Source organism: Coturnix japonica, chromosome 1, assembly GCF_001577835.2.
Source record: "Coturnix japonica isolate 7356 chromosome 1, Coturnix japonica 2.1, whole genome shotgun sequence".
NCBI classification, from domain to species: Eukaryota; Metazoa; Chordata; class Aves; order Galliformes; family Phasianidae; genus Coturnix; species Coturnix japonica.
In genome coordinates this window covers 103,547,717-103,573,036 of record NC_029516.1, presented here as the reverse complement: position 1 = coordinate 103,573,036, position 25,320 = coordinate 103,547,717, and the positions used below count along the sequence as shown (strand labels likewise).

Sequence of the window (25,320 nt, the reverse complement as noted above, 5' to 3'; positions counted from 1 at the left end):
TATTACAAGAATACGTCATCAATGAAAAGTGATATTAAAAGAGAAAAAAAAAAGAAAGGCTACACAAAAGACAGGACATAATTTGTACTTCCCATTTTGTTTCTCACCCTAATTAAGTTACATATTGATGAGAGGGAATTCCAGGCATGGAGATGAAAACTGCTCTTTATTACTTAGAAGTATCTGTGATTAACAGCACTTTAATCTACCAATATTAAAAAAGATAAAAACACTTCAGCTACCATGCCTACAGTTATTCAATGCAGATTTATTATAGAGCCATGAATACTGTCTGAGTTTTTTGTATATGTATATGTATATGTATATGTATGTGTATTATTATTATTATTATTATTATTATTATTATTATTATTATTATTATTATTATTATTATTAAGGGGAGTGGAGAGGACGGGAATTAAAGAACTGCATCAAATCCACAAATCTAAAACTCTATTAAAAAGGCAGCTAATTGTTTTGCCACTGTATGCATTTATAACTTGTAAAAGTTTAGAAATAGGTTTGAGAAGAATATATTATGTAAATACATATAAATAAATGGAATTGTTGTGTGTTGTGTTAGCATTATGAAGGTGAATAAAAATAGATAGCATCTCAATTGAATAAATTCATTGTTACAGACATGAACAGAACTCATAATAGGGCCACAGTTTGGCTAGATAATACAGTTGCACATAATAGATGATTTTATTCATCGTAGAGAAGCAGAAGAAGAGTTGTTGAACATCTTCAAGGTCAAATGTAAACTTGACATCATATTGCTTATACCTCAATGTCAGAAAATGATACATCATAGCTATAAATTTACTGCTGCGAATATAACCTTAGATGGCATTTGCATATGGAAATACTAACTACTTAATTCTAAAGATACCCTATGAAGACTGTGCAGTATAATACACTACAAAAAAAAAAAAAACAAAAAAAACGCGGAATCAAATCAAAACAAAACAAAAACAAATTCACAGTTATAGAAAAAGTCTGTATATAAATAAGTAAACAAACAAATAAGTATATACACATATATTAAAAATATTTATATTACAAAAATAGCAATAGGATTTACCTCATCTAACTTTTTATATATACAACATACATCTCTGCATCTGAGATGGTTATTTAAACTCCACAGACAATAGGAGTAAAATGATCTCCTTAGGGCACAAGCTGTTTTAAACATTCATGTTATCATGAGTGACATTAGATTGTGTGCCCTGGTGGCGCAAGTGGTAGCAATGCCGCGTTGCAACACTGGAGGCCCTGGGTTCAAATTCCCCCTGTGGCGCAAGTGGTAGAAGTGCCGCTCTGCTACACAGGAGGCTCGAATCCCAGGGGGTTGGACTCGATGATCTCTAAGGTCCCTTCCAACCCGCACGAGACTATGATACTATGACTATGATACTATGATGATTAGTTTTGTCTTATATGCACTTATTATCTTCCATGAGCTCAAAAAGCAGCTTAGAATCGTCCCCTTTGTATAATGCATAAATTTTAGTTTAGGTGAGATGAATCTCACCTTGTGTATCTACACTATGATGAACTAAAATATTTGTTTCCCTTTTGCACACTGGAATGGAACATTTAAACATATTCTTATATAAACTTCTATGTAGCTTTGGTTCAGAATATTATAGGAATAGCCTAATAATAATAATAATAATAATAATGAAGTGTTCTACTCTAACAATCGTTTCCCTTTCATTTAAAGCACAATCTTTACCCTGAATTTAATTATAATTATTTGTGTAAGCCTTATGTAAGAGTTTAGCTTCCAGACCTAGAACATGAATGGTTTGTGTCAGGAAGCACATATTGCACATCAGTATGGTCTCTTATAGTTTTCAAAGAAATATACCAGGAATAAGGAGTTTATGAACTTAAAACATAATAATAATAACTGAGTGCCACAGCAATCTAAAAATTCTTTTTTACCGCTTCCTTGCAGTACATCTCAGAAGTCTGATTGACAGAAAAACAGCCATTGTCAGGGGACTTTGACATAAGATCTAAAGCAATTGCAACAAATGACATAGTTTTATGTTGTTTTATTTACAGAATAAATCAGTGAATAGGTGCATACACTGTAAACAAACGATATAACTTTTTAAATTTTTCTATAAATAATTGCTTTTAAAAATAAATAAAATATATTGCGGAAATAAACAACAATACAATAGTAAGAGAAAATTGACCTATACTGATGTGACATATCTATAATGAAATGGCAATCAATGGCATTGATCAAAACATCAATTTGAATGCTGAATCCTTTCAGTGCAAGGAAGACTCCATAAAGTTATAAAGTTTGTAGTCAACCACTAAATCTTTCTGAAGCTGTATAATGAAGAAAAACAATAGTTTCTGATATAGTAAACATTTGGTGGAAATAGTCACTTATTTACAAATAAACTGCCTTAATATGTTATACAGGTACTATAGTATGGAAAAGTATTATAAATACAGCATTATTCATTTTCTACTCACTCAATATTGATGTACAGTTCTACTTCAAAAATAGTTGCTAGCTATTTCTTATTGAAAAAGTTCTTGGTTCTGGGGGTTAGGTACAGAACAGATACAGCTGCTCACTCTATAGATCATTTAATACAGACATGCATGTAAATTCTTTATTGTACCATTTCCATTGCACTTGAGACAGTAATGTTGTTTATGAACAGAATGAGAACTGTTGTTAATTTAAGGAAAAAATAAAAATAATTTAAAAAAAAAATAATCCTTTCAGTAGCCTAGTAGAAATCTAAAACAAATTCATACTAAATTGCTTCTCACAACTAATCCTAAAGCTGTTATCCTTTCCTAATTCTTATTCACATCCTATTCCCTTATAATAGTATGGATATGGGCTATCCAGCTGGACCATTTCCCTCATGCATTGACATTTAAACTCAGTTATAAAATAATGAGACATTTATTGTTCAACATTTTGAATCATTAATAGCATGAGCTGTGAGGTAGGTAACTTATCCCTTGATTGGAACAAGTACAATATGAATGTACTCTTCTAGCAAAGACTCATTCATAAATATTTATTTTAAAATTTTCTCTTTCCCAAGAACTACTATTTATATGCACATTATTCACCTAAGAAAGGAATTTCATACAAATTATGTAAAAGATAATATCTGATTTATTCTAGTCTTAACTACTGCAAAACTAATATGCATAATGAAGCCTATTAAGCAGAATGGCTAAAATATTTGGTTTGTATTACATGACAAAGCTTTTGGATAAAAAATAATAATAATAATAAAAATAAACCCTGACCAAAATTGTTGGCTTAAAGCAGTTTCTCTGTCTTCCCAGTCAAAAAAAAAAAAAAAAAAAAAAAAAAGAAAACTAAAGAACATTTATACCTACCCCAACAGAATCTAATGGGAAAAGCAGATGCAGGCACTCTTTTTATGCAATGGAGTCACATCTTATTAAATCTGCCCCAGTTAGATTAGAATTAGCTTCACAGTTGTTAAGGAGCAAAATGTAGTAAGCATTTATTTTGATCATATTACTCATCATTGCTGTATTATTATTATTATTATTATTATTATTATTATTATTATTATTATTATTATTATTATTATTATTATTATTATTACAATGTCCTTTAAACCTCAGTAGATATTTTCAAGATCTACCAGATATTTCTATGAGTGCACTAAACAGTAATCATTAAATACAGTTATAGAAAGAAAACTGAGTAAATTTAAAGTCCATGTCAAGGATGAATAATGTGTAACCAAATTTCTTTCCTTAGTATAAATATTAGAGACTTATTGTCCTGTGCATAGTGTTAGTGTAAAGCTCTGTCCAAAAAAGCTCCAGAAGATCTATTTAATATTTGAAATATACAAATACAAAAGGTTTCAATTAGTAAATGTTACTCTAAGTAGGCATGAGGCTGTTGCTTAATCTGGAGTATGTTAAAACCTGGAATATTTTTTGTTCTCATTCTCCCCCTATCAGGGCATATCAGACTACAGAAATATAACTAAAGAACTTACTTCAAAACAAAACCAAAAATAATTTGTATGTTTCTGTTTTCAAGTTTGGTTTTGATAAAATTCTCACTAGGACTGACCAGTCATGATTACTGGGTGGCCTTTTCTACTGAAAACTAAGTATTGCAAAGTGTAACAACATGTAACAAATGTAGTTTCAGTGTTACCTACTGTAAACCAAAACATTCAATATTGGAATCTGCAACAACAGTAGGAAGTACTTGCATGCTTTTTTGCTTCTGGCATACCCCTTCCTTGAGCGCATTAATGTTATCATAGTGTAATTCTGAATACTATACTTTTTTCATCTATTTATTCCATCTACAATAAAGACCTCCTGCAGAAAACTTACAAATCACTAATTTAAGGTGGATAGCTCTCACCAACCAGAAAAATGTGTTTTCTGAGAATTAAAAATAAAATCCAGATTTATCACTCAGCTTTTATATGCATACATAACTGTTTAAAACATCCTAGGCTACAATACTCTTTGCAGTCATAAAATTTCTTGGAGACTAGGAAGTTAAAACTTAAATTCACTGTACAGTGATAACAATCACCTGTAAGTACTCCACAAAATGAGATCTTTTAAGCAGTAGCCATCATTCTGACAATCAATTTCACTCGCAATTGCTGTCTATGTTTGTATCAAATCTGATGACAAATGCTGTCTGCACAAAAAAAAAAAAAAAAAAGGGAAATTTCTCTCTTTTTGAAGGCCAGTAGTATTAGTATTCCCATCATTTCAGAGCTATCCTATGAGTCTGTAAAATCACATGATAATAACCGAGGAGGGGGGAGGAAAGAAAAAACAGCATGTTATTCATCCATCTTTTAAGTTTAAAATTGATAGATGATGATAGAATGGAAATGACAAAGATATGAGGACTTCTGGTGAAGTTCTGCTTGCTTAGCCCTCACTATTTGAAGCTAAAATGAAAAGAAGACAGATTGATCTGAAATTATTATTTCCTTCATACATAGCTGTTGTAAGCAGGGCAAGATAATTCCTGAATTTTTTGCTAAGTTCCCTTTGAAAAACATTGAAGATATATTTTCTTCAAAACTCCAGCTAATTCCATTGTTCTAAAATGGCAAATAGTGATCATAGAAATAGCATAACAGAACTGCCTCACTTCAATCATGCCTCAGCATAGCCTCAGCACTCCAGTTTAACTAGCAACTCATTCTGAAAAAATCAATCAATCAAACAAACAATCAATCAGTCATAGATAAAGTCACCTATTTTTGTATAAAACAATCACCCCAAGTCCTACCTTTTATCTAATGAGATCTTCTTCATAGACCATGTGATTCTCAAATGAGGGGGAATACTTTTACAGAACTGACCATAATACTAATTTATGAAAGTAATGGATGAATTGCAGGGAGAGTTGATATTTCTTATCTGCCTTAATTTGGTGATTTTCTTGACACAGTTTAAATACTTTTATGACCAGGGTTCAGAAATCAAGTATCTCAAAACCCTGGTCATCTTGTAAAGGACAGACTGAAATTAGATTCTTACAGAAATTTCTTTCAAATAGGAATGGCACATCTTGATCACTCATATATAAGCAGATTTGCAGAAAACTTATTTAAAAAGGCCTACGTGGAAGGGAAAAAAAAAAAAAAAATTAGATTAGAGAACCTAGAACCCACATGCACTTCCTTTACGTAGAGCGACTTTCACTCAGCACTCTACTGGAGGTGGCAACAGCAATCTGGAAACAATAAATAGGTGTGCTCATACATTGCATCAACTGAAGTGTCAGCCTAATAATGTTATTCGCTTTTTCATTTGGTAGGAGATTTTCCTACCTCTTATTTCTCAAGCTAGCTGTCCCGTCAACTTCAACAGCTTTGGTTTCTGCTGTGGAATATTTTTCATTAATAATAATAATAATAGATGCCTTTCCTAGAATTTACCAGATGCAGGAGATTCTGTCTCTTCCTTGATTTAAACTAAAAACTAAGTTCCATGACTACTACAAGGAAAAAGAGCATTCTCAGGCCCTTCCTCAAAAACACATTGTCCTAACTTAGCGAAATGAATAAGTCATTCATGTGCATGCTGAAACACACACAATTTATAGAAAAAAAAAAAAAAAAGTCAAAAATTTAGCGTATTATTAAACTTTAAGATGATTATCATCTTTTTGAACCAGTAAGCTATTCTTGTCTTCATTTCTGACTTGTTCCACCATAGCAGTTTTTACTTTCCATCTAGCTCTGTAAACTTTCTTCAAAGAATTATTTATGCAAGATATAAAAAATGTTTCATTGATATGTGAAAATTATACTACAGGATTGTTCTCCTGGGAGCCATAAAAGGATCAGAGTCCAGTTTGTGCTGAGAAAAAAAGAACTATGAACCTCACCAGGATTTTTAATCACCATATGCTGACACAGAATTGAAGATCCATTCTGTATAACGTCTCACTGGACTAACAAAAGTCTGCTTGTATGCATTAGTTAAATTAAAACTCTTAGCAGAAAAAAACAAAACATAATAATAATGAAAAATAAAATAAAAAATAGCAAGATTTCAATGAAACTTTTTCATAATCTAGAGAAAAGCCAATAGTCATTTTTGTGCTGCATTTTCAAATCAATTATTCATAACAGAGTTACATATAAGCATATTTTCCTGTGTTCCAGGACTGTTAGGAAATACTCTCACAGAACTTTTAATAACTTTATTTTGCACATACTTCAGTACATGATGTTATCTAAACTATCATACAGCCTTCGTCAATGGCTTCAGCATCATATTTGCACTGTTGATTAAATTACAACAGAAAACAGTGAAGCCATTTTTTAACTTCATTCCTCATCACTGATTTTTGGAAAATAACAACAAAACAAGACAAAGTATTGTTCACAGCCTCACTCTGTTTAGCAGGGAGATGCTGTTGAAAATTTTCAAGTGAAAAAACAATTTTAGTTTTAGAAGTACGGTAACAAAAGATTAATCACTCTATTAATTAAGTGTTTAATATCTCTATTATTAATCTCTCTATGCTTTTTTGGAACCTTTAGCAAGGCCTACATAAAAAGTTCTGGATCATGGTTGTCCAGAAGCTTAGGAATTCCGAGGACAATGGCTAACAGGATTTTCAGCTGTAAGGCAACACTCTAGATTTCTTGATTATCCTCAAACTTCTTTTGGCTATGATGACACAACATCATATTTGGTAGAGTATGGCTGTTGAATTCTGATTTGCACTTGTACTGCACACATTGGAGTGACAGTTGTAGTGGACTGGAATTACTGAACGGAGGGGAAATGTTTGTCTCACATTGATAACTTTTCTCAACTATCTCAGTGTCAATGATTATGTACTAAGAATAAATTTATTTTAATTTATGCTTGTAGCTGAAGAGGTAAGCAAGAAATAATATCAGACAGAAAGGGAATGTTCCCAGTCTGTATTAACATTATGTACTCCTCCCCATTTTACAAAGAAATCTGCATGTTAGATACTCTTTGCTACATTGTTATCAATACTTGTCCTTCCTTGTCATTGTTCAAAAACTGGTATGTTAAAACGTACATTTGGCTAAATCTGTGGAAATCACCACTGCATACTCTAACGCCAGATACGAAATTTTCACTGATATAAGCACAGCTACATGAGACTGTGTTTCAAGGCATAGGGCATTACCTGATCTGTCTTTTTCATGTCACAGATACTTAAAGCCTGTATTAGATAAAACAGCAGTGAGCAAAGGAGCTTATTTTCAGTTCCTAATATAGATTTTTTTCCAACTTGCTACTTAAACCTTTTTTCATATTTTCTTCCTTTTTTCAACCATATTATGTACAAATACTTGTGATGAGAGCAGAAAAATTTTAAAGATCTTAAAAAAAAAAAAATTAAAAACTGTAGATACATAAGAACAAAGATTAAAGTACAACCGTACTAACCAAATCCAACAATGCACCTAGTAATGACACAGTGATAGATTCAATACATTTAACAGAGATAATGGTAATAATGATAATAATGTAGTATGCTAGCAAGAGTGGTCAAAATTAGAAGATTCACACTTACATAAACATACCTACATATATATATATACCAATGCTTTCAAAACTAACGTTTTAAAAATTATCATTTTCAGATTTGTTCTTCATTTTGAAAAGAAAGTTATTTCACCCACCCTAATATTATTACTTCATTAATGTGATGAATTCTTGTGAAGCTAAGATATGACAATCTAGTAATACTCAAAATAATTACTGACCTGTTAGTACACATTCTAAACTTGTGCTGTCTTTATAAGATCAAGTGCAGATAACATTAATTTATGTCATTGTGATAAACCGTCTCTGATGTGAAGGGTCTTCAAGAAAAGATTTTAAATCCACATTTTATAAAAGCTGTTGATATTAACTGAAAAATAATTATACACTACTTGAAGAATTCCTGATAACATTGTGAACAATACAAAGATAATGTGAGTACCTAAAGAGAATAAGAAGCTTAATCAGGATTCTAAGATTGTAAACAAATTCTAATCTCACTCTTAAACACAAAGAAACTAGAGCCAAAGCAAAATGGTAAAACAGACAACATATTTGTACTTGTGAATCATTCTTCTAGATCCACAGAAAGTTCATGCATCATTGCTGTTTTGATTTTAAAATGCATCTCAGAAAAATTTCCCAGCTAAAAAAATTTCTCCCAAACAAAAAACTTCTACATTTGTTACAATGTAAATGACGCTTAATTTTCTACATCAGATATCATTCCTAAGGATGCATTATACTTAATACACTCTGAGCTTTGCAATATCAGAAGCTTATATAAGCTGTAATAAAAAACTACAGATATAATTCCTCTCTGTAATATTATTTCATGTCTGCATGCTGTTATTCTGCTTTTGGAAGAATGTCAATAATTTCAGAATAGATATAAGAAATATCAGACTGTATACTTCTAATTGACTTCTACAAATATTCTGCTTGTAAATGAACTTCAGAGAACGGGGTACATCCCTGCTTTCTATAGAATTCATAGAATGGATTGGGTTGGAAGGTATCACCTAGTTCCTATCCCCCTGCTGTAGGCAGGGACACCTCCTTCTAGACCAGGTTGCTCAAAACCCCATCTAGCCTGGCCTTGAGGGCTTCCAAGGAGGGGGCATCCACAACCTAACTTGGCAACCTGTTCTGGTGTCTCACCACTCTCACAGTAAAGAATTTCTTACTAATATCTACTCTGAATCAACCCTCATTCACTTTAAAGGCTTTTCTCCTCATTCTGTTGTTATGTGTCCTTATAAAAAGTCCTTCCTATGCTAGCCTGTAGTCCCCTTTTCAGGTTCTGGAAGGCCACAATAATGTCCCCTCAGAGCCTTCTCCAGGCTGAAGAGTCCCAGTTCTCTCAGACTGTCCCTGTAGGGGAGGTGCACCAGCTCTCTTCATGGTTTTACTCCAGACCCTCTTCAATAACTCCATTTCCTTCTTCTGCTGGGGGCCTCAGAACTGGACACAGTAGTCCAGGTGGGGTGTCATGAGCAGAGTAGAGGGGCAAAATCACCTCCCTCAGCCTGGTGGCAACACTTCTTTCAACCAAGAATACAGTTGGCATTCTGGGCTGCAAGCACACACTGCCAGCTCATGTTGATTCATCCATCAACTGACACATTCAAATCTGAAGAGAGCAGCCACTGCTCTCAAGTCATTCTCTTCCCAGCCCATATTTATGATTCCCCAACCCATATACAGGATACTGCACTTGGCCTTGTTGAACTTGATGAGGCTGACATGGGCCCATCTCTCCAGACCATCCTGGTCCCCCTGGATGTCATCCCTTCCTCTAGCGTGTCAACTGCACTACTCAGTTTTGTATTATAATACAGTTCAGAATGACATCGCATTGAAAATTACTTTATTTGCTGTCTCTCCATTAATTATAAAATGTAACCTCAACTGATATTTTCCCAGTAAACACAAAGCTTATATTCTGATTTTTTCCTCCTACTGAGTGCTTGGATAATCAGTCCAACTGCCAGAAAGTGCAATCTTCTTTCAGAGATACCAATATGTGAGACTAGGAAGGTTTAAAAAAAAAATAAAAATAAAAATAAAAAAAATTGCAGATAAGCCAAAAACCCACAAGATAACTACATTTCATTAAATTGATTTTTATTCCTAGATGTGTCATTATTTTCCTCATGCTTTAACAGTAATATTGCAAATAATTTGAATGTAAGAGTGAGACAAAATAAATCGTAAGTTACAATGCCTATGGATCAAAACTTAAGTTTTTTTGTTGTTGTTGCTGGTTTGTATCTAATAATTAGAGATTGTATTAAGGGGAAAAAAAAGAAAAAAAAGAAAAAAAAAATATTTTGTTTGAAGATGGTGCTCTTTATATGTTCTCATATTCATTCCATTTCTCCTTCCTGGTCTGCGGTCTTCACAGACACCAACATGCTCATCTGCAGTACATTTTCAAGATAGGCAATACATTTAAACTATTATTCCTAAATACTTAAAATGCTCAGAAGGTTAGCCTAAGTGCAGTACCTGAAAGCATAATGGCTTTAAAATGCATAAGATCGACTGAGATCTTTGAGAGCTCACCAGAAGCCAATCAAATGAAAAAAAAGCAGAGACCTAGTAAAAAACATCCATTAGGTATTTCATTTCCCAAGGCAAATAAGACTATGTCTTCCACCGAGTAATATCTGTTGTTGTCAGTGTTGTCTTCTCATCATAATTTTTAAAATTAATTCCACTTATTCTTCTAGATTTATCAAATTATAATATGTCAGAGAGAGTAATTTCCCTTAAATACCTGGAAGTAAATATCCCTTAAATATCTGGAAAGCCAGGGTACAGAAGGATACCTAACTGTTCCTTTTCAGCTTGTTTACAATTCTCATTCTAGACTGATACTTCACTATCTCTAGTTTTTCAAATACTGTTTTCTTACTATTTAAAATATATCAAATTAGTTTCTTTAAGCTTACGTTGATATAAGTATTCCAAGTAAACCTTCCATTTACATTGATTGCCCTCTAAGGTTTTAAGGAAATCTGTTGGAGCATGAGAAAACTCAAAACTTGTGCATAATGCATGTTTCTTCTAATTGCAGTAAGAAAGTAGAAACAAAACAAAACAAGATGAATTTATGTATCTTTTGATAAAGAAATACACATCTGGAAAGGAAAAACCAAGTAGCACATGCATCACTACAGTGAAAAGCATAGTCTACAGTAAGCAAGAGAAAATGCAAACCTTGCTTAAAGACTTGAGGACTATTGGCTTTGAGGACTGTTGGAATGGAAAACAAGAATTTGGAAAAAGATCTGAAAAGTGGACAGAAGGAAGTCATAAAGAATCAGATGAGCCTAGAATTTTCAGGAGTTAAAATACTTTGAATGCATATAAAGAAATGGGGAGGCCACTGTGTTTGTGTTTTGCCCAAATGCACCATGAACATTCTGTACCCAGAATACAAGGAAGATGCCAGAAAAGATGGGTAAAGTCAAAAAGCATAGTCATCTAACTTAATAATCTCCATACAGACCTATATTACTCATAAGTGATGTCATACTCTAAATAGTATTGATAAATCTGTTAATTTTTTTATGAACTTAATTTATCAATTTTATTAAAAAACAACAGCAACAAAACATAAAACCAGAGATTTAATGTTTCCTGTAACTTCTAAAAATAAACTGTAATTCTATCATGGAAAAACGTAGTGACCTAGACATAGCACAAGCAGCACTTCAAATTTGTGGTACTTATCATAATGGGAGAACAGTTGGACTAGATAACCTGTCCAGCCCTGTGATTCTATGATTCTATGAAATATGTACAAAGGATAAATACTCATTTAAATAACATTATTCTTCAGTTTAACGAAAAAAGATTTATTTATTAACATGAAATATTTCACCAAACTGCCTTCATCAAAGATACTAGGATTCTGGAGAAACAAAAAAATAAAAAACGTATTTTTATTATTCACTTTCACACTAAAATGATGATAAGAACGATACATTTATTCAATTTATAACCACTCAATGCTCATATTAGACAACCTTAAAGACCCCTTTTTATTAGTCTCGTCCATCATAAAAGAAATTACAGTATTAACTTCACCAGATTCGGAACAGAACAGTGTCTTGGCCATACATTAAACTCTATCATTATTTGATTTTTGCTGATTAATAATTTCAAATTAATAATTTTCAAATTGTCAAAGTTCTTGTGTTCCAAAGCATTATTATTACCTCTAGCAAAAACAAGCAAACAACAAACAAAAACAAACAAACAAAACCTGTTGGATTTCTTCTCTATTATTCGTTTTAAAACAAAACAACAAAATGTGTGTGCTGCCTGTTTTTTTGTTTGTTTGTTTATTTTTGTTTTTTAATGGACACAGTGATAACAACTTTATTGGTCTAATTTCATTACATTTATATTTGGGCAAAGTCACTGCATTATTCATATTTATGAAATCATTCCTGTTGTCACCTTGCAGAGTATTCCAATATTAGCAAAATCACATTTCTTCCCTTGACTATGGCAGGGTTGAAAAAAGGTTTGAAGAATCACCATTGTTGTGCAACAGAAGCCACTGCTGAAGCCATAACAGTTACACCAAGTTTAAAAAAAAAAAAAAAAAACACAAAAAAAAAACAGATCAGTTTTTATTTAAGGCATCTTAGAGGTTTTATTTGAGGCAACTAAGGATTACAAGAATACTGCAAGGTGCCTTCCCAGGTGCATAATTTTATCTTTTTTGACTGAAACACCCTGAAAACACTGGGTAGTAATGTAAAGGCCAACAAAAGACACTTGAGGAAAAACCCACTTTGTGTTGTCAGTAATCAAAGATGAGAACCAGGAGTCTTTCAAAAATCTAAACAGTATGTAAACAGTATATTCTAAGGGCCCAGTACCCGCTTCAATTGAGATGTAAAGTTCTGACAATGTTATAAAATCAAGATAAATAATAAAAACATCAATGGTGAATATTTCAGACTACCCCCAAATTCCCTGTTCTGTATTCATCATAAACACAGATAAACCACTGGTTGCACAATTGCTGCAACCAGTATGGCTCTAGCACTGAGAACTTGAGAATGTCAGTTACCAAATGCACCAGATTGCACACAATTATTGATGAACACCCCTTCTCCTCAGGCCTTTACAATGTGGCAGAAATGCATTTGCGCTTTGTGACACCAGAGCTGTTCCTGATCCCCACTCAGCTGCTCTGATTTGAGAAATACCAAATACTTGTCTATTCCGAACACATTTTAATGCAAGTTAAGGATTCTGACAGATTTGTTTGTAAGGATGGAAAGCTCCTGTATAGTTTAGTTGAATTTAGATAGAATTTTGCTGTCTACAAACATAGGTCTACTACATCTTTTTCCTTAGTTTACCCAAGATTTATTTTGCTCTGAAAATGCAAGAAAAAAATCTTTAAGGCATTAGCAAAAAATAAGTTGGTGTTTAAAAGCTGGGTGAGATTGAAAGGATTCATAAAATTTGTTGTGATTAAAGTTTATAAGTATGCTCAATAAATCCATGAAAGGCACCACAGAAAAACCTCTTTACACTAATTTATATTTATATGACTAATTTGTATAGGATGTTTATTGTTGAGAATCTTAGCTTTCCTTAATTGTTTAACATAAAAAACTTCTAATGGCTAATCATTCACATCCGAAGATGTACAGAGCCACTCACGTAGCCAGCCTTTAAGTGACACAAATCACCTCATGCATTTTTACTGTTGGATCTTCACATCTATGCTCAGTGCCTGCAGACTTAATCATGCTGTATTGATCACAGATCCAATGTGAGAAGTACTTTTGAAAAACACCAACCACAAAGATTTTTTTTTAGGCAAAAGAACCAACATAATAACCCTTCAAAGCAGTAATTCATTCAGTCATTCACTTCTGAAACTTACAAGATGTGTTCAGATTAACTGCATTTCTATGATGGAAAAGTATTGTTTTTTTAAACTAAACTGTATTATTTTTATGTGCCACTGATTTAAAACATTCAGACTAGCTATGACATCAATCAAGATTCATTTGAGTGAAAAAAAAAAGAAAACAAAAAAAACAGCATCCTCCATTTCCTCTATTTTGTACAGATTTTAAATAAATAAATAAACAAATAAATAAATAGATAAATAAATAAATAAATAAATTTGGAAAATGGGTATAAACTCCAGACAAATTTCCAGATATGTGTTAGACATTTAACTTACTAAAACTGGTGAAAATTAATCGCCAAATAGTGAGATTGTCACAATCGGGCACCAAGAAATCTACTAGTGGGAGGTGTCCAAGAACAGTGTTTTCTTCAAGACAGAGAAAAAAAGCAGATTTATTCATTCATGTTTAACAAACAAACAAACAAACAAACAACAACAAAAAAAAAAAAAAAAAAAAAATCACTTGCATCTCTGTCCAAATAATTATTTGAAAGAGTTTCATAATAAGATGTTAAAAAAATTCATCACAATTACATACTTGAGAAGATTTAACTTGGCTATTTGAATAAACAATGTCAGAATTTACAACAATATCTGAATATGAACTATAAATTCGGAACTACTGGTGCCAGTTAGCAAAATCACACCAACATCTTAAATTTGTTATTTCTTCCGACATCTTAATGTCCCGCTACCAGTAGCAACAACTTATGTAAAAACATTCTAATAGGATACATTAAATTACGAATCAAGAATAATGTAGAAACGTATGCAGTAGGGAAGAAATTAAATATCTGTTGTAATTACAAAGCCATGCTTCTCATAGCTTGATATGACAAGAAAATATCTTTACTACAAATGCTGAATAATCTATTTCAATATTATATCACAGCAATTAGTAGCAATAGCAAATGTAAGAAATCATTTAACAGTAGAGGAAGGTTTACAGGAATTCCATACATCCAGAAATGTATTACTTGTAAAGAAGTGTAAAATTATAAGAACATTATTATAAGAACTTTTTTTTTTTTAATGGAAAAAGAAACACACACAAAAAACAAAGCAAACAAACAACAAAAAAAACCCAAACAGTAAAGCACTGGAAACTATTTTCCAGTCCATTGCGTACTTTTATTGATAATGAAATATTAGCCATCGATACACTACTTCTAAAGTAATGTTATACACGAATGTGGAATGTGACAAATATTGCAACACATGCCATAACTTTCTAATTATAGACTATGCTGAAAAAAAGGAGGAAAAAAGCCAAACACAAAATTTATAAGATGAAATCCAAAGTCATTATATACAGTATTTTACTTTTACCATTTGGGAAAAGATAGTGCAAGCTATATACCAAGTTACTACTGTGTTTTTGTGGTATGAGAATGTGTGGCCTCAAGCACTGAAACATTTGTTTTATACAATATGCTCTGATTCCATTTGTGCTCCATTTCAGAAAGAACTGTTTAAATTTACTGGTTATTAAGTCATCAATATCCATATAATCCAATTTAGATATAAAAGAGAAGAATTATTAGCATGACCATGACTTTCAGTGCAGAAGCCTGGGTTCTTTGTTTTTTTTTTTTTTTTTGCTTTCAACATCTACAAGGAAAAAATGTGAAGTTTCTGACATTATAGAGAAGAAAGGTCTAAAGAAGGCGTGAATCATTCACGTTCTCTTACAAGCTTTTCTAAGTACTCAAAAATGAATATGCTGACCAATTCAATGTGTGAACATTTTAAGAGAGATGTGTAACTTACAAACTGTTTCACTAACCACAGTGTGCTCAGAAGGAAAAGTATAATTAAGAAACCCAATGCCCTAAAATTTCAAAAACTTACTGTCTTTAAGGTTTTCTGTGACTTTAAATACTAAACAGAATCTTTGACATTTATGTGTGTAAATTGAGGTCAATACTTTAGAAATTAATAACTATATGGAATATTTTTGAAACATGTAAAATATATATATATATATATTAAAAAAAAAAAAAGCATAAAGTTTAGCCCTTGTTCTGACAGACCAGAGTTAATTATTTTAACATTAAATCAACTCAACAAACAAACAGAAAAAGACAAAACAGAGCATCTAAAATGATATCATGAAACCTGAGTCCTCAAAGTGGATACTAAATATATATTGACAGATCACAAACAAATTCATAATCATTCCTGTGCAAGCAACAAATACTTTGGATGATCTGTATGCATTTTTAAAATAAGAACATACACTTAAATTCCCAGTTAATGATTTGTGAACTTACATAATTTTACTGTCTACTTCTCAGACTTTTTAAAGAATTCATTTCTGTAATGTTAGCATTTTTTTCTATGGCATCTGAAAACTATGCTCTCCCACAGTCAAAAAGATACCGTAGTACTAATTATTATCTGCCTCTTCCTACATCGCAAGTATGGCATAATTTCCAACATGGGCTTTTTTGTTGTTGTTCAGTTGGTTGGTTTTATGCATTTGAAATGAAATACAGATAGCAGCTGCATGAAAGACCACATGATGACAGTAAATGACAGTTTAACTTCCAGCCATGACAAGATCCACCCGCAAAGCGTAATACCTGAGCTACCCTGGTGATGGTAATAGACGATCTCACTGTTAGAACTAAAGCACTTTGAGAACTTGTGTTCCAGAAAGAGGCACAGGCACAGAAGTAAGAGTCAAGCTGTCCAGATATCTTATGAGAGCAGATTAGAAAACAGCAGCTTTACTTTACCAAAATGAGATCCCACTGGTGACATGACTGCAGACCATAAGAACAAATGGGAATAAAGACTGGGGAAACCAAGCTACATCTTGGAACAAGAATAAATGTGACTAAACTGAATATCAGTGGAGCAAATTGAAGAATTGAAGTTCCCATGTATTAAGGAGTGAAGAGACAGAAAATCTTTTCAGCCAGAATAGTAAGAAAGAAAATGTCTTTAAATATTTTCAAGACAGAGTTCAAGTTTCCAAAGGATTATATGATATGCTGTCTTTAAAAAATCTTTTTAAAGCTCATGTCTCCCAATTAAAAAGTCAATTACAATTTCTTAACATGATGTTTTTTTTTTAACAACAGCAAAAAAATCATAATAAGAGTATGTAAGTATTCATGATCTGAAAATAACTATTATCTTACCAGATTTTATTCACCTTACAGATAATAAATATAGTATAATATCATCTCACTGTATTGTGTAGTGAAAAGGAATAACAAAAGAAGAAAATACACCTAAAATAATCTCTTAATCCATACCAACATAAACACCTAATTGTAGTGTTGACTTCTTCATTTTATATTAACATTTGATGCAGTAACTGAATGTTAGTGAATGTTAATTAATGTTAATGAACACATGAATCTTTACTTTTCCAAAGTATTCCTGCCTAGAAATAGCATGACACATCTGACTATGTTTTGTATTTTTTTTTTCTAAAACAGATTCTCGTTGAATTCAAAAGTATTCAGTTGCTCGTGAAATAATTTTTGGGCACATCCTGTTAATCCTGAACATGGTTCACAAAACAGCATGATCTCATTAATTAAACGAGTCCCTAATCTAATAAATCAAAATGCACAGCTGTTTTAACTGTTTAATGTAACGGAAATTCTAATGATCTGCCTCACAGAAGCCTAATCCTTGTTGCATAGCACTGTCAACATATGCTGTGCAAGATGCATATTCTTTACACTAACCAATACAATAAAGATTGAGACAAAGAGAACTGTAGCAACGGAGCTTCAGTTTAAACATTCTCTAACAAATAAATCACATAATCACAGAATCGTAGGGGTTGGAAGGGACCTCCAGAGATCATAGAGTCCAATCCCCTGCCAAAGAAGGTTACCTACACCAGGTTACATAAGTAGGCATCCAGGTGGGTCCTGAATATCTCCAGAGAAGGAGACTCCACAACCCCCTTGGGCAGCCTGTTCCAGTGTTCCGTCGCCCTCACCATAAAGAAGTTCCTGTGCACATCTTACCGAACACTAAATCTTACCTAACACTTGGTTACATTCTTGAAGCTAGTTGTAATATTTACAAGTTATGTAAATGTTCATAAGAAAAGCAATTTTGGCTTTTGTACTGAACTAAATGAGATTTTATATAGGCACATTCATGAGTTCCTGAGACTTCTAACACTATCTAAAATGATAGAGAAAGAAAAAGCATAAGGGATAGCCAAAATAAGATTTTGTTAAAAATTCACTCTGATAGCATATGTTCAAATACTTGCACTGTTCCTATATATTAAATATAAATAAATAAATGAACAAATAAATAAATAAATAAATCTCATATAGTACATAGGGAAATAACAAATGGAAAACCTGAGGAAGTTAGGTGAAAGAAAAATGTAAAACAGAAGGAAATATGTTCTACAGTAAAATCTAAGCTTTTGTATTTCAGGGCATGGGGTTAGCAGAAAAGGAAGAAACACTCTTTCCACTGTTGTAAGAATACACTTCAATCTGCTCATGGTTACTAGTATAGTGCCTAGAAATGTGACTGAACAGACAAAGCAAAGCAGAGTAAAGAATAAGCCTTAGTGCCTCCATATTACTATCTGTCACATACTCATGTCTTAATTTAGTCTTCTTAGTCTTTTATCTATTTTTCAAAAAAATACTTAAAACTGTGAATGATAGAATCATAGAATTACCCAGGCTGGAAAAGACCCTGAAGATCATCAAGTCCAACCACAGCCTAACCATAGTACCCTAACTATAACAACCCTCTGCTAAATCATAACCCTGAGCACCACACCCAAACGGCTCTTAAATACATCCAGGGTTGGTGACTCATCCACCTCCCTGGGGAGGCTATTTCAGTACTTAACTGCCCCTACTGTAAAGAAAGATGTGCTTCCTAACACTGAACACAGTACTCGAGGTGAGGCCTCACCAATGCCGAGTACAGGGGCAGGATGACTTCCCTAGTCCTGCTCTTTACACCACTCCTGATACAAGCCAGGATGCCATTGGCCTTCTTGGCTGCATCTGTACACTGCTGGCTCATATTCAGCTAACTGTCCATTAGCAAGTAAGGGAGATGAAACTTCAGTGACTTGCAAATACATGTGATGTCCACTACCGTTTGTATATGCTTTAGAAAGCATCTTTAATGCCTTGATAACATTATATTGCTTTTCTTTTAGACAGATTTTAGACATAGTCAGCGTTTACAGTCACAACAGTAATTTATAGACAAATATTTACCGATTATTAACTTTTTCAGCTTTAGTTCAGTATTACTTAACAGTTAACAACAATTTTTGTGCTTGCACTGCACAATTTGTTCTCTTTTTCAGTTCTGCAGTTTTACAGTCAAGAAGTAGCAGCCCATATCTTAAAAAAGGCAACTTCAAAAATTAAATCCAAAAGATTAAAACAAAAGCAAAAAAACAAAACAAAAAAAAAACCTAAAAAAAAACAACACCAAAAAAACCCCCACAAACAAACAAACAAAAAAAAAACAAAACAAAAAACAAACAAAAACAAAAAACCAAACCAAACAACAACAAGAACAACAACCAACAACCTGTAGGCCACAGATCAGTAGAAGCATTCTGCATTCTGGTAGAAAGCTGTACCTTTTATATTAGAAAGACCTAACTACTTCAACCAGAAATCCAGTAATTCAATCCAGCAATTCAATGTAAAAATGATGATTAGTTCAACAGTGATTTTTTCTTTTAGCAGCAGAAATAATTTACAACATGAAACCTGAGCTTAGTCAAGCCATTTTATTCAGCTGAACCTATCAACTTGCAAAACATCAGTTTAGAATTAATTCTTCAAAACCATTACCATTTCAATCATACAAGAGTGAAATGAAATAAACCAGAAACTAGAGTTATTATTTTCTTTATGATGCTCAAAGAGCCTGCAAGATGAAAAGCATACAAATTGGAACTGGACACATAGGAACTAAGTGGCTATTCTGTCACACAGCATTTGACAAAATACATCCTCAAGGTTCTTTGATTAAAACATGAAACAGGCAAAATAAGCAAGGTATGCGTAAGATACAATTCATGAAATATTTATGTCACAGCTTAATGGTTAAACACATATCTTACACATGATTTAAAAATAAAGCTTGATACCTTTGCTAATCATGTATATCACATGGAATTCGATGGGTACTTCAAATGAAGACCAAACAACTCAAAAACTATGGAAGTACCGCAGTATATCCTGTTATCTTTAACCTTTTTTTAATCAGTAATAATATTCTTAGTATAGTAATAATTAAAAAAAAAAACAAAAAAACACTAGTGAAAATTCTGAGATAATAAAGACAACAGAAATACCTTACCAAAATAGGTACTGGACTCTAAACACTAGAAATCCACCTAAAACGAACTGTAAAAGTATGGAGTTTCTAGACCAGCAAACATCTAATTACTATAAGACAAGAGGAAATGAGTTGATCAAATCCTACCTGAAGAAATTGCTTGGTTTTCACGTGACCCACATCTCCAGCCTCTATCTGTGCTCTTGACAGTTTCTCTTCAGTTTCAGATAGCCACTCATTAAAGCTCTTCATTTCGAAATGAAAAAGTTGCCACTTTTCCATGGATTTGTCAAAGCGTCTGCAAGCATAAAAGATAAAATGATATATCAATAATTACTGACTGAAAAAAATAAAAAATAAAAAAAAAAAATCTCAGATTAAATTTCATGTGTTGTTGATGGCACCATACATTAACATTACTAACAGTTGTATCAAATGGAAATATAGAGGTACTTCTGACTTGTAAAAGTATCATTAAGCACATGTGCTAAAAATCAGTGTCTTATCCATTTTTTAAACTCCTTTTGATGTTTCAGACAAATTCTGTAGTCATATCATGTTTTCAGAATCCTAGGCATATAGTAGAATTCTGCTCCAATATTACTGTGAGCCTCTGTGGCACAAATGTCAACCTATAGTTAATGAAAAGAAAATTGAAATTCCTTCAAAGGAATTTTCACTTCTGGAGTGAAAAGGAAGTATTCTTCCCTTACTTTCATCAACCCCTTATGTATATATACATATTTTTATATATGTTTTAATTCAATTTGTGTACTTTGTAAAGACTGTTATGCAAAAATAGAAATGCCTGAAATACTAGGATGGTTGAAACAAAAGATATTTAAAATAGGCTTTTGTACAGTAAGTAAAAATGAACAAATTGTTACTATCATCTCCACAGTATACAGTTCACTACAAATAAGACCATGTAAGTACTTACAGTGCTTTGACATATCTAATCTATTTTTAGTCCAGTGATTGATAAATACATGTGTTCAAGGCCCAGACAAGTACTGAAGACATGAAATTAAAGCAGAATTTGTTTACTTTGCAGATGGACATGTCTTAAGGAGTACAGTCATTTTATGTTTTGGATTGCTGTTGAAAAGAGATCACTAATAAGAGATTAGCTAGAACGGTTTGTTAGCAGATTATCATAAAACATGTTACTGTTGTTTAGTCTAATAACCCTCTTTTGTAGATTATAATAGGTTTTAGAGTATACTTAAAGGATAACAATAAAGATGATCAATTACCTTTGGAGAAACCATATGACTATTTGAATATGAAGGACCACTTGACCAAACAAACCAGGCTGCTATAACAGGGATACAGACCATCTCTTCTATTGTATTATGATCTTTTTTAAAAAAAATTATTTTATTTTTTTTTAATGGTAGAAAATGTAAGTCTTTTTCATTTACTACAAGCCACGCATGCCAACTGTTTTTCACATTTTAAAATCTTGTAATACTATTCATGTGAATAGCACTATACATACGTGAATAGCACTATACATGTTCTAGCCATCTAAGTTAGGAAGAGAGATTTTTACTCATGGTAACCATGTTTGATAAAGATATAAAACAGAACTGCACTAGCAAGCAGTGAAACAACAACTTTATACTTTCATACATTAACTATGAGATAGAGAACACATAAGACAGAGGAATAGATAATGTAATTAAATCTCTTTTTTTTTTTTCTTTTTCTTTTTTATTTTTTTTCCTTAAAAAAGCATTTTATCACAGAAGGTAGTTTACATAAAAGTACTCTACCAGTGTGCTCATAAAATGGGCAGGAATGATTTTTTTTTAAATTAAAACATTTAAAAACATGTTTTAAAATAAGAGTTGCTGCATTGAAGATCAGGAAAATAACCTGTATCCATCTGTGAATCAACTCATTTCATGTCTCAAGCACAATCTGATTCACAGGCCCTGAGGTTAATAGCTGCTAAGCACTAGAACCTACATTAAATGTAATATAGTTGCTCCTTAGTCCTATGCAGTCTAAATGTACCAAACACTTCAAATGACAATGCAATCTGTAAACTTGAATGGAAATGGATACGATCTATCAGAACAGTTCAGGAAATCTTCATTCTCTCAAATTTAGTATGGGTGCCTGTCTGATGAAGCCACATCAAAAAGAAGGTGTCAGTGCTCAGGCCTGACAAATTATTACTCAATACCATTAAAAGTTGTGACAGATGGAGAAGATGCAGCCTGAGACAAATAAAAAATCCTTCACAGATTTCAGAATACAAAATCTTGCTAGTTAAAACCAATAAATACATCAGAAAAAAAGAGAAGACTCAAGTATAAAAACTGATTTATTGAAGGACTCCTCTAAGATTTACGGGCTACCTGTCTTTCAACAAAAGTTGAAATCTCAGTTCCCCATGAAAGCAAGCTGTATAGAATATTTAGTATATTTTGACGTTATTTCAATAGCATTCTCACATTTATTCATTTTATTTTCGGACCCACACCAAAAAATACAAAGAAATTGTCAGTAAAGGCCAAATTAAAGTAAATGTTTAAAACCTATAACTATTTATGTATAATAAAATATATGCATTTACATAGTAAATTTATGCATAATAGTAGGTAGAAAATTGCTGTTTAGCCATCAGGTTGAGTAATACAAAACATTTTTCAAGAAAAATCAGAGTGCATGTACTTAAAATATCATTTATTTATTTATTTATTTTGAACACAGAAAAGAATTTCATTTGAAATACATCCTACAAAAAAATTCATTATGATAATCAGACATCTAACATACTACTGTTAACACTGCAGCTTTCTAGTGTATTTTCTTCCTTTCATATAGTATTACCCTCTTCAGATGGCTAGGTATTTGCTTTCATCTTTGCCCTATCAATTGTGTCCTTTGCATTTTTCTCTCTTCATAAAGGAATGCCAAGTGAAGATGGGATGGTTTTCAAACCACTGGCTTCGATGTTGTCTAGTTTTCATTGCTCTTTTGAAACTTGGCCATAATCATAGTCAAAACTCTTCAAAACGTCTGAATTGATGGTAAAAGGCACATTGAGATTCCCAGGTAATGTTTATGACTGCCCTACTCAGCTACAGATGAACTCAGAAGTTGTTTAATAACTGGCACATGTGATTAATTCCTTAGTCACTGTAAGCAAACAGACTACTGATCCAGTTAAATCTGTAGCTACTCAACTCATTTATTAAAATGACTGTGATGATTTTTCAATTGCCACATTATTTTACAGAAACAGACTAGGCCCAACTGGAAAGCCCATTTTTACAAATGACTTTAGTCTAAATTAAATGGAAAAGTCTTATTTCACAATTAAGGAAATCACCCAGAAAATAAAACGTAAAATCCTTTTATTTTTGTCCAGTATGGTTTCTCATTTCAAACAGTATATGAAAACAGAACTCCTCCTATTCCTTGGAAAACAAAATTACTCTTCTCAGCATGAGGAAGTTTATCAGCAACTTAAATGTAAAAATTCAGTGAGAGCTGATGTTAGTTATCACTGAATTTGCATTCCAGCACTTGCAAATCAAATCTTGTGACTCACCACCCTTCCTCCATTTGCTTTGGCTTATAAGAGTTGCAAAGAGAGAGAAGAGAAAAGCTGTAGTGAGAGTATATGTACAAAATTATGAAACAATAAACATTTACAAGTTGGTAGAGTTTGTCATTAGATCTTAAAAAAACATGGAGCCAAACACTGTTACCTTCAGTGTCAATATAGAATAGTATTATGCATCAGTAAATAAAAAAAGAAGGAATCTGTGGACAGGTAAATCCATAAAACTAAACAAACAAACAAATAAATCAGTGCTCCTCTGCTGATTATGAGTATTCAAACTCAGTCACACCAAAAAGGGAAGTGTCAATGTTGCTGTAGTGACAGAAGCAGCTCCATTTTAAATTCTGTTTTGGGGGCCATCTCAGGTATTTCTATGTGAGGATCCCTCATCTAGTCTGTGCAATACAGTATTTTAAATACACCACTACATTATGGATTTTTAACATTTAGAATACATATTTTTTGTTATTATTATTTTTTTTTTTTGCCATTTGCAATTCTGTTAGAATACTCTAAGTTCAAAACCCACAAAAACAGACGGCTAACTACAAACACTGAGCTGCTAAGATGTTAAAGTCTTGGCACAGCAGAATGCAGATAGTAAAAATTCATAAGAGAGTTCATAAAAAGAGGAATCCTCTGAGAAGTATGAAAATTCATGAAGAGTATGGCTACCTCAGGAATCCCCAGCCACACCATTCAGAGGGAAGGAAAGACTTGAATTATACTCTTATCAGGGAATCCAGCCTTGTTTACCACCAGAAACAAATTATTGATTTAAAATAATAATTTAACTAATTAATTAATTGATATCCACTCTTCACTCATCTTCTTCATCTGCTGAATGGGAGTGGCTTGTAGATGACTGTCAAATATCTGGACAATATTTCCTCTTGAATTTCTTACACTGTTTTGTTTCTCCTAGCATATTCTTGATAAGAAGGTACAAGTGGGACACCCTGAAGCCAAGCATCAAGTTCTATATAGATTCATTATAAACTATAATGAATGACTTGCATACACCACAAAGGGCTTAAGCAGCATACATAAGCCCTGACACTTATTAAGGTAGCCTTATTCCTATAATTGGTTAACACGTGAAAAACAGTGGGCATACCTTTTCTACATACACTGACATCCCAGAAGGGAACATGTTAAGCAACACCTTGAAGAATCAATTTTCCTTTGCAATAATCTGCAGCCCAATTTGCATTAAGTCACAAAAATACTGGCACTCTTCTTCCTTCAAAAATGATCACTCTACAGAATCTTTGGATTTCACATGGAGCTGAGGCATAAAGCTGCTCAAAACCCAACATCAAATTAGCTATAAGAAAAAAATAGGAATTCCTTGATAGAATTGCACACACACACACACACAAGGGAAAAAAAACCACAA

At 32.5% G+C, this 25,320-nt stretch overlaps 1 protein-coding gene across 18 annotated transcripts in view; it reads right to left on the bottom strand.

Annotated features, from left to right (window-relative positions):
- The window catches only part of DMD (dystrophin), a 1,014,969-nt gene that overhangs the window by 505,451 nt on the left and 484,198 nt on the right, over positions 1-25,320 (bottom strand). For all 18 annotated transcript variants that reach the window (XM_015884249.2, XM_015884262.2, XM_032449414.1 and 15 more), the window contains one exon: positions 20,486-20,636. In XM_015884249.2, the coding sequence (XP_015739735.2) occupies positions 20,486-20,636 (151 nt within the window). The remainder of the gene's footprint in view (positions 1-20,485; positions 20,637-25,320) is intronic.